An 11,806-nucleotide genomic window follows, 5' to 3' on the forward strand; every position below is an offset into this window, starting at 1 on the left:
AAAGTTTAAGGTGTCTTTGTTGCAAGTGAAAGTTTGGGAGCTAAATATCATGAATCCCAAAAGTACAAGATAGTATAATGTAATTCACCTAAAAAATGTATTCAAGATCCATTCCACATGAGACCAAACCCAACTTGAGTTGTATCCAATGTCTAGTAAACTAGAGTAGGCCAGCCGATTGAACCCCAGTAATTGTATTTGCTAAAAATGCAATGAAAACTGGTGGATCAATCCCCATTTCATGGAATCACCCCATGCCGTTAAATAATTGAAATTTTAAAACTTGTTTGATAAGACTTAAATTCATGATTTTTTTTTCATATATTGCTTAATTACCACTAATTTGTCTCTTTACTTGTGTTATTTAACGTCTCTTTATATATATAACACGTATTTTAAAGAAAATATAAATTAAGAGACCTAAAACATTTGTCTTAAAAATTAAGAAATTTGTCATCATCTATCATATTTAATTATATAAATATTATATAATATAATATCTACCATATAGTATTTGTATGATTCATAATATATTTACATATATGTTATATCATCACAATCCAACCCCAGTTGAACATCTGACCATGAACCTCTCCCTTCTCTAATTCTATGCCCAGTCCAATTCTCTGAATATTGATTGTATTTGACCAATCTCAAATTGAGCTTAAATTGATAAACTCAGGCTTGACCTCGAATTCGGCCAGGCCTGAGCTGAGGTTTGCATCTTAGGGTTGGACTTGGGTACACTCCCAACCCGAACCAACATGCCCAAGTTGCAACTATAATGTTCTTTCATAGTACTAAGTTACGATCTGCAACGTGGCCATTCCTTTAGCCATGTTGAAACACAAGCTATTCATCCTTTGGCCATATGAATTTTTCACCACGTGCATCACGTGCATTTATAGGCATATTTGGGTTGAGATGAGACAGGGTAGATCCCGGTCCAAAACATACTTTATTTTGTCGAATGGTCCAAAACACACATACACAGAAACCAAAGAAACTACCTATTAATCTATTATTAAGTAGAGGAGTAAAGTGGACTGGCTGGCCGGCACGGCCCACGGCCCAAGCCTGTGCGGGCCCGTGCTGTGCCGCGGGCCAGGTTGGCCCGTGGGTAAAACCTTAGTCCAAACTGAGTCATGAATTGGACTAAAGTTATTTTTATCTATTTATTTAAAATAATTGAAAAAAATTAAAATTTTAATTTTATATGAATTTTATTATATACAATTGTTTTATATATACAATAATTAAATAAGTTAGTATAATAAAATTAAAAATAATTGTATATTTTATTAATATATTATATACTATATATTATTATATAATTATAATTTATATAATATTATATATATATATATATTATAATATATATAAATAATATATATGAGCCATGCCGACACACAGGCCGCGGGCAACATAGCCCACAGACCTAAAATCCTAGGCCTAACATGGCACAAACCATCATGCCGGGCCTGACATGGACCACATGCCATCGTATTGGCCAGTCCAAACTCAGGCCGGGCAGTGCCGATACACATGCGGCATGACACGATTTACACCTTTAGGGCTAATTCTCTTGTTTTCTTGTTAAAACATCTTAAATCGGTCCGGAAGGGGTAAAATAACTCCAAACTGGGCGTCACTGACCAATATTGCTAATTGATTCGGGTCGATCGGATTGAAGCAGACCCAGACCATTAACAACCCTAGTTTACATCGGAGGAGTGGATGACCCATCTCGACCGGATCCGGTCGGTGACAAGAGCATCGCAAGTTTGCGACAGAAGCTCTCGGTCTTTGAAAAGGATATGCGAAGAACCAATTTTCGTGCTGTCTAGTCTGTATCTCCCTCTTTACTTCTATTCTCTCTCTCTCTCTCTCAAAGCTCAGCCAAAGCATCAGAATGATAAAGCGGCGATTCTACAAGCAAGAACACGCTGATAGGGATGTTTCTGATTCCTCGTCGTCTTCTTCAGACTCGGATTCAGACGTCGGAGCTCGGGAAGAAGAAGATGAAGCAGAAGAAGAAATCGAAGCAGTTGCAGAAGAAAAAGAAGATGAGGATACTTATTCTCCATCTCCTGGTTCGTTTTCATACCGGTTCCTTTTCTGTTTCTACTTACATTTGAAATAGGCTTTCTGTCATCTGATGCTCACATTAGTTGGGTTTCATTGTTTTTTTATATAATCATACATTTTCTTTGTTTTTCTTTTCGTTTATATGGGACGGGTTTTGGTTAGTTTGGAGATTTTGGGGCTTCTGGTTTCCTTGTTGTTTGATATTGTATTCTAACTTGGTCAATCTGATGGTTCTTGGAGTTTTTCGGGATATTATTATTTACCATCTTGAAGTTTCTATTTTTCTGTCTGGTTGAGGTTTGTGTTCAAATAACCATTGTTCATTATGAAGGGAAAATGCTGTTAATCTATTTCGGTACTATTCTTATATGGGTTTATGATTTTTGTGTTGTTAAGGTTTATACAACTTCCATTGCCATTTATTGTTATACTAAAATTTCCATTCTCTTTCTCTGTTTTAGTGGGTAACTTGGGATTGTAATTTTAGTTAATTTTGTAGTTTCCTTTCTTATTTTCTGTATGTATTTCATGCTGTTTTCTTTCTTCAGTGTGTTCTTCAACATCAACATTTTTTTTAATACTGTAGGTTATCCAGAATACCCTCTTTTCACATTATAATTGTTTATTTATTCATATGTCTTCTTTCCTGTTTATCCTTAATAGGTTCCGGATACGTGAGTGAGGATAGCTCAGGGAATGATGTTAATGTTGACTCATCAGGTAGGCATTGGGTATCATAGTTGTATTGTTTCTGTTTCATGTACCTATGAGAATCGTATAACTGTTTTAAAGTGGAGATTTTTTATATAACTAGAGCCTAGCCACATGCCTCTGAAATTGTATTATGTCCATGCTTGAAATTTGAATGCAACAGAATTTTGATTGAAGATAGAAAACCTGATTATCATTCACTTATTTTTTCGGTGCTTTACAAGTGAATGTTGGAGCTTTCTACTGCATGGACTGTGTCACCAATCTAAGTTACCGGCTTTATCCATCTTATCTTTCATTGTACCAACAATGGTGCTGATTGCTACAGATGGTTACCATTGAAATGTGAAACATAAGGATATGATCTTTTTCTTTTTTCTTTTTTCGCTTTTCTCCATTATGAATATTCTATTCACACATATGGTACTGAAATAAATGAAATATATTCAGTTTCAGAGTGATTGACTGAGAATGTAAATAACAAATTGGCAATCACAAATCTAAAAGTATGGTTAATGCCTTTTGGTCTTGAAAGATATTATCAACTAAAGGTTTATCACTAGAGAAACCCTTGATTAGTATGAGCCTAAATTTCCTTTTCAGGCAATAAGATGATATGTCTTCTCTTTGGTGGAAAAATTCTGATGTGGGCAAAGGCATCTTCTTTTCTTGCTGTAGAAAAGTGGTTAAGTGGCATATTTAAGACAAACATTATCAATCAATATAATTACACATTATGAAAGCTACATCCTTTATATGGTTAGATTGCATTTACACAAGTCCTGTACAATGATTTAAAAGGCGTGCCTAGGCGCACAGGCGAGGCGCATCTTAGGGTAGGTGCCTCACCCAGGTCATAGGTGCAGTACTTTCAAAAGGTGCACGCCTAGTGCGCCTAGGTGTGCAACTTGCGCCTTGGCCCAGGCATCCAAGAACCCCCTATTTGCTAATGTTGTTCATTCATTCATCTTAATAAAACATCTTCTTAAAAGGCAATTAAAATTATAAAATCATTATTTTTTGTGTGAGAATTAAGAATTTAAGACCCGAACATGGACTTGTTTGGGCTTGCCTCGAGAGGCGTGGCGCAAAGGCGACTTGTAGAATCAGAAATGTAATATGTTTTACATCACATTAGCTACTTGAAGTAATGCAGTTGAGGAAAAAGAGATTGTGGGCTTTACATGCTTGAAAATGTTTTATATGTTTGATTTTATTTTTAAATTTTCATTTGAATATGCTTTACATGTTATGTTTATGTATTTTAATTTTAGATAATAGGTTTTTTAAACCATTAATTTTAAAACTTATGTTTATATTTCTTATTAATTTTATGTTTAATACTTTTAATTTTTGCATTTTTTGGCTTTTTTTTGAATTTTCTGATTTTTAGCAATTTTTTGTATTTTTGCACCTTGCTTTAAAAGGTGTGCTCCTTGCCTTGCGCCTCTTGCCTCAGGCGCAAATTGGCCCTTGTGCCTTTTTTGTGCCTTACGCTTTTAAAACACTGATCCTATATATATAAAAAAAAAAAAAATTAAAAGAACGAAGAAGCCTAGGATTTTATAATGCTGCTTTTGAATCACAAAAGAAATGAAAGTGGTGAAGAAATCCAGGACCAAATTGTTCAAGTTTCTGAATTTCACCCTTGACTCTGCAAAATCTTTTGATAGGCTTTGGGTCTGCCGTCTGCAAAGGTATCTGCAGAATCTGAAAATTCATGGGACTCACATTGTGTTTTTCACTTTTTTGCCGGGGTTGTAAATTTGCCATTTGGACACCCAATGAACAGTTCGGGCCTGAATTTCAACTTCATTAGTTTGGTCATCAAGCTTGAACATCTTCAAGATTAACAAATGCTCAGCCCAGGCACAGCCATTTACACTTTCTTTTTTCTGTGTTTTTGGTTGGTTTCAAAATCTTGAAGAGGTACCATTTTGCTTCAGCTGTTTTTAGGGGAGATCCAAATTAGTTTCCATCCCCTTAATCCAAGTACATATTTCATGCTGAACATATATCGTATTGTTAAAATAAGGATATTAATTCATAAGAAAGCACAATAAGCATAAAGGTATATTCTGATAACAAGGACTAAATTGGATTAATAAGAAGAAAAAAAATGCTCCAAGTCTTAGAACCAGTGAAATAATTTAACAAAGGCAATCGTGGGATAACAAGGTTATTAGCCCCAATATGGAGCAGCCCAGTTACAGCATTGCCACTTAGCTGAAGGGGAATGGCTAACAATGCTAGGAATACTATTTCTTTTCTCTCCCCCACTCTCAAAAGAACAAATGCCTGGGAAAAAATGCTCCTTCCCTTTCTTCCTAACACCCTAACAGAGCCAACCCAAAATCATTGTATCTCCTTCAAAGAGGTTATGGAGGAAGTGACAACAGAGCTTGTTGTGGCACTACTAACAGCATCGTAGGATAATAGAGAGGATGGTTGGCAATTAGAATGTTCATGTACCAAGTATTGTACAGGTGAGTGTAATGTTCTGAGAGCTGTTTAATGGAAGACTAACAAGCCAATGCCATGCAAAATAACTGAATGAGGCTGCTTATTTTTCTTTTTGATCAAATGACGGAGGATTAAAAGGTAAAATGGTAGAGTCAAGGGAACTAATAGAGAACAATTGACCCAAAGAGGAGGCTAAGGTGCATTGCAGGTAGGATGATTATAAAATAATGACCATGGACAGTGAGAAGTGAGATCTCTGAAAGAGCTCACAGGATTGAGAAGAAGACATCTAATCCAGATTTCCTCTTTCCTTTTGTGGCATTTTCTTTTAATAATTTGACCTTTATAAAAAGTGACTTGGATCTGCGGAAACTGGTTACAGAGGTTTGCCATGTGGCACCAGGGCATTGAGTTGTCCAAGGAGAGGAGCAAACAGCCCTGTCACCCTATCATTACACTTTAACAAGTGCTGAACTTATGGATGGGTTGTTCAAATCGCCTAGTAAACCAACTAGAAACTTAGGTGCCATGCCTTGCTTGATTGGCCTAGGAACTTCGTTCTGAAGTTTAGTTGTCCAATAGGAACAATTGTTACCATTTACCAATCATAAAAAAAGAAATCAGGAGGGCGGAATCATGTGAGATATAGAGATAGAGGACCGGGAAGTTCGGATAACTCATTAGGTTAGTAACTGTTCATGCTACTACAAGGCTCAAATTGGCCCACATGTTGTATCGAGTAGGATTGAATATTGAAAGTGATCAGATGGTTTTCCTTAGAGTCGGAAGGAACATGGGATTCAACTGAACTGGCCCGTGCAAAGTGCAGTCTGTGCCGTGTTGGTCCATGGGCCAAGCTAGGCCTTACTTCCCTCCCCTGGGATACTCTGGGGGGTTGGCCCAGCACGGTCCATTGCCCGAGTCCACGCGGGGTTTGGGCTGGTCCATGGGCCAAGTCTTGGGCTGGGCCGGGGCAAGCCATTTTTTTTAACAATTCTGAAAAAAAAGTAATTAAAAAATAGACAAAAAATAAAACAGATCTTAAAATTTTATTTTTTATGAATTTTTATGTACACAATTGTTTATATACGCAATAATATGATAAAATTGAAAATAAAATTACATATTAATAAAATATTATATTATTATTATATATAATATATATAAATATATATGGGCCATGCCAGACCTGCATGCGGGCCATGGGCGGCATGGCCCACTCAGTTGTGTTGTGCCATGCTGGCCCATGGACCTGAAACCTCAGGCCCAGCACGGCCCTCAGTTTGTTGTGCCAGGCTAATATAAATTAAAAAATAGACAAAAAATAAAACAGATCTTAAAATTTTATTTTGTATGAATTTTTATGTACACAATTGTTTATATACGCAATAATATGATAAAATTGAAAATAAAATTACATATTAATAAAATATTATATTATTATTATATATAATATATATAAATATATATGGGCCATGCCAGACCTGCATGCGGGCCATGGGCGGCATGGCCCACTCAGTTGTGTTGTGCCATGCTGGCCCATGGACCTGAAACCTCAGGCCCAGCACGGCCCTCAGTTTGTTGTGCCAGGCCAGGCCGGGCCGGCTTAAAATCGTGTCGGGCCGTGCCGGGCCACAGGTGGCATGGCCTGATTTACACCTCTAATGATAAGGAAACCTACTAGCTAGGAGCTTGGCAAATTGATTGAATTTCTTATTCAATTGGGGTGCTCAAATTGGCTACCAGCATAGCAGAATCACTAGCAATTGACTTCCATCTTTCTGCAATAAAGTTTTTCTCCTCTTAATATAATATCTTATTCATACTATGATAAAAAAAAAAAATGCTAGTGCCATGGCAAGCTTTAGCTGCTATGAATTCCATAGACAATAGAAATGGCGACCAGTATAGTGGGTAAATGCTCAAAATAAAATGAATAAAACACTAGAAACGCACAGTGCTCCCATGGATCGTGCTTGAGCCATTCATAACAGCTACACTGGGAAGTTTACTGCAGAGCTAGAGTTCCTCTTTGGTTTTATGAAGGCTGTTGGAGGCTTGTTTATTCTTGCACTAGATCTGGTATTATAGTAGGGCTTTAAAGTTCTTTCATGCAGTAGAAACAGTAATAAGTTAAATTGTGCAAGTAGACCATATTCTTTTGATGGGTGCATATAGATCATATTTTGACAATAATAGTTAGCATATGTCTCTTTTGAACCTTGAAGTTTAGTTATTCTTATTTGAATTTATGCTGCATTTCACCACAGAGATAGAACTGTAGGGGTAGATAATTAGTCTCTGGCTGGACTTTTCATTATCTGAAAAACAGGTTTGGGTATAAGAGCAGCCACTCTTTGCAGAAAATGTGAAAGGTAAGGTCATATTCATTATTCAATCCACCCCTCCGGCCCTCCCAAGGATAGCCAGGACCAACGTTGGGTAATGGCCATTTTATAGGTAAGGTGTGCTGAATTTTTTTCAGTACATTGCACGCCCATGTGGAATTGTGGAGGTCAAATTCTCCTAGTGGTTGTCAACTTTTACATCCATGCCTTTCATTTCTAATTCATTGAATTTGGCCTGGCAGTATGGCACTGTTGTCCCTATATGAATATATGTCATTCTCTTTCTGCTGTCCATCTTAATGGCCTTGTTGGGATACCCTTGACCACTTTCAGGGTGACAACCTTACGTATCTGTTATTTTTTATTTTTTTGACACAGGTATTTACCTCTTTAGATGTCTAACTATGTTATGCAATGACCAGGTATTCTAATAAATGATGATGATGACAGTAGGGAATATGAGACACAAAATCTTGATGAGAGTAGATTATCTGGTAGAGGCAATGCAGTGAAAAAAGGTTCTACTCAAGCCAACTTTCCAGACTTTATCTTGAAATGCAAATCAGTCTTCAAGTGTAGGCTCTGCCCCAGAATTGTCTGTTTGAGTGAGGAAACTTTGAAGGCACACCTCAAATCAAAGGTAAGATACGACTTTTGTGGGCATTTCTTTTCTATTAAAAATGAATAATTTAACAAGACACTTTATTTTTAAAATGTTTGTTCCTGAGAATAGCATGAAATTAGACCTGTTCATGGGCCGGGCTTGGGCTTGGCTTTTGCCAAAATTTCAATGGGCCCGGCCCGAAGCCCGAGCCCGACACAGTGTAAAGTCAGGCCTGAAGCCCAGCCCATGAACAGGTCTACATGAAATACATTTGTATGTCGATTTCTTATTGTTGCATGACACAAACATTGGAGTCAGAATCTGACACATGTTCAAGAGTCTGACTCAGCAAGATGAGAAAACATGGCCAACTTCCCAGACACGTCTATGGAAAAGTATATACTATTACAATAGTTCAGATTTTTAATTCTAACATTATATACAGGCAAAAAGGGGCCTAACATGTTGCCTTTGTTACCAAGTAACACTTGATATGAAAAATGACATTCATCTTGTGCATTAGTTGTTCATTTATGTCAAACAGGCAAGTGGATAAAAAGGAACTGCCACATGAAAGCATCCTCAAGAATCTGTGGGGTGTCAGACTCTGACATGACCAACACATACATGTGATCCATTTAGAAAAGTCCTTGCAACACTAACTTCAGTATCTTGTCCTTCAAATAAATTCCTATATGGTTTAGAGAAGAAGACTGCATGGAAAAGCACTTATAATCCTCTGTTGGCATTTAGATTCTTAATGTGCCCTCAGCTGGTGCATACTGGATGAATGAAAGATTGTTTCTTCCATTTTTCTTAGAGGAAATTGAAACCATCTTTCTTGTTTTGGTGACAAATGCACATATGCCAAGTAATGCATTTAACAAGGCACTAATCTGCCCTCCTACATGCCTATTACCTTTTTGATGAATGCATGCTTATTACCTTGGATTATACCACTCATTTTTAAGGTTTCTGGTTTACATCCAAGTAAGTATTCAATCTAGCATGTCTCATTCAGTAACAATTAAGTTTGTCTTGGATCACAACAGCTCTTTTTACTGCTAACTATAGCTATTGCCCAATTCTAGACTTTATCCTTGCTTGAGACTAGTATATTTCCTTTATTTGCAATCAGCCAATCCTGCAACACCTTGATCTTTTGGCATTCTGCATGTGTATTTTACAAGAACTTTCCCTCAACTTTCTGTTTCTTTTATTTTCTATCAAACCAAATACAACCTAAGTATCCAAGTTTCAGCAGGTTAAAGGAAACCCTTTTTTTGTGTATGGCTGTACAGGTAGATAAGGTTACCCTTCTGGATGCTGGTCACTGTTAAGCTCAAGTTTTAACTAGCCCCAATTGGAGGTTTTGTTGGATCATGCATGAAGTGATTCACTTAGAACTTGACCTTAAATTAAGTCACTAGTCCTTTTTGGATTTGGAATGTCAGAAGATGAAGCAAGGATCTTTCAAATTTCAGTGCTCAGTGCTGTATTCCATTAAAAAAATCTGAAACTGGTGTAGTCCATTCTTTTGAAGAGTTTTGAAGGCTTTTTTTTTTTTAATTTAAGTAGCTAATGCCCATCTCCTCGCAACTTCAATGCAAGGGAAAAAATGGTTCATATGAGTAAGGAGGAACGATATTTTACACAGCAACATCACAGCTGGGGGATTACCCCTGAAGATGTGGTGTCTGATAAAAGTGACGTAAAGTCTATTGTTTGGTTCACTGAGGAACGATACCATCCCTGCATAGTTCCTATGGCCAAACTTTTACCCTTTGACTTGAAGTGCAGTCTATTTGTGAATAAAAAAAAAAGTAAAAGTAAAAAAGGTGCATTGTCAATCATAAAGCTGGAGTTATACTGGAAATTTCTACAATGCTATTCATTTAGAGCAAAAGAAGTTTTGTTTATGCATTAAATACATGCCATCTATAACACATGGATAGAATTTGTTTATCTAGATGGGTTGCATCCTCTTCTTCTAGATGTTTGTTTGGCTACAACCATTGCTCATGTTACTTTTATTTTTGCGTATTTCATTGGATTTGCTTTAGAGGCATGCACGCTCTGAGAAGTTACTAAGTGAAGGGAGGTTGAAGCTTATGCTCAACAGTGATGGCGAAATTGAGGAAGAACAAGAGACCCATGCAGAGAGACATGCCAGAATTGTTGCTGTTGCAGAGGTTAGCATGATCTTAAATTAGCAGCATCACATTCATAAAATAAAAGGTGGTTACATGTGAATAAGCTCTTGTTTTGCTCATTTCTTTCAGGAGTTGTCTAATGCAAAGAAGAAAAACAGGGGGCGGCAGCGACAGAGGCAGAGGTTAAAAAGGAAGGTAATATAACACCCCTATTTGGAGATCACGTCTCTTTTAGACATAAGGTAGATTGATTTTATTTTAATCAATAATAGGCAGATTGATCCTTCTACACAAATTGCAGAAAAATGGGGATGACTCTGATGAGGGGAAAAGAAGGCAATCAATAGAGAACCCAACTAATAAAAGGCACAAGGACAAAGATTGAAGGATATTATATTGTGCCCGGGAATGCAATGGCAATGCTATTTAATGGAGAATCAATTTGTTGTCTCAATTGATCCATATTGATCTGTGTCAGTTTTCTTCTTGTTTGCCATGGTATGCACGGATGAAGTGATCAGTAAGAACGCAATTTTTGTCTTTGTATGGCAAAGCGGGAATTGTACACTGCACATGTTTAGAAGTAATATCGTGAGGCTTTCTTATTTCATAATTTATTACCAAAAGATTTTCTTTCATTCTTTTGTTTTTGGGTGCAGTTTTTTTTTTTTTCTTTTCTCCTGGTTCAAACGCCAAAGAAATGTATGCTGTCCACCTTAATTGCCGTCCAAGCCGTTTGATGTCTATACAGAAATGCGAGTCTGAATGGATGGTTCAGTTTGGAAGAGTAAAAATACAAATATGGACAGTGCATTATAAGTTGTAGAAATACAATATACAAGGTTTTTCTCTTACATTCTTCTCAAACTGAGCCGAATCAGTTTGGAAGGAGCACAAATATAAATATATAGAGTGAAACATTGTATTTTGTATATATTTGTACTGTACATAACATAACTTACAGTAACACCATGGACCTATTCGTTTTTTGGATTTTGTGAGGGAGAAGTTGGTCAATGGAATTTTGGTTCTCATTGACCAAGATATCCACGGTTTTTTATTTTTTTTTTAGATTTATGGAAGATCCACAGAAAAATTATTTTTCTTGGTAGGAGAAAGTTTCCAATATTTGGATAGGACAAAATTTCTCCTTTCAATAATGGATTTTTATGGTTAAAACAATTATTGTCTTATTTACTTGGGAAATAAAACAACATGGGTAAGTATAAGTATTTCTCAGAAAACGTTTACTCAGATAAGTGAATTTTTTTTTCCGCTTCATGAGGTTACACAACAGGGGGTAGTCCATCCCCTTTCCCTTAATCGCATATTTCTCTTTTTCTTCTGAGACCAATATGAAGAATTACATGATGTAGTGACACTAGAATGCTGTTCTGCTACAGAATCAGATGAATTTGGTGGTAAGTTACTTATATTGT

At 36.6% G+C, this 11,806-nt stretch overlaps 1 protein-coding gene across 1 annotated transcript; it reads left to right on the forward strand.

The window, feature by feature from the left end:
* The first annotated feature begins 1,690 nt into the window (after positions 1 to 1,690).
* LOC148854980 (uncharacterized) lies at positions 1,691 to 11,005 on the forward strand. The gene is made up of 6 exons (XM_088941152.1): positions 1,691 to 2,093; positions 2,752 to 2,808; positions 8,033 to 8,250; positions 10,278 to 10,406; positions 10,497 to 10,562; positions 10,669 to 11,005. Exons 1-6 carry the CDS (start codon positions 1,913 to 1,915, stop codon positions 10,750 to 10,752), a joined length of 735 nt encoding a protein of 244 aa, XP_088797278.1. The 5' UTR covers positions 1,691 to 1,912; the 3' UTR covers positions 10,753 to 11,005.
* Positions 11,006 to 11,806: the final 801 nt, after the last annotated feature.

This window comes from Nelumbo lutea, chromosome 4 (genome assembly GCF_056320005.1).
Source record: "Nelumbo lutea isolate HS-2025 chromosome 4, American lotus-T2T, whole genome shotgun sequence".
Lineage (NCBI taxonomy): Eukaryota > Viridiplantae > Streptophyta > Magnoliopsida > Proteales > Nelumbonaceae > Nelumbo > Nelumbo lutea.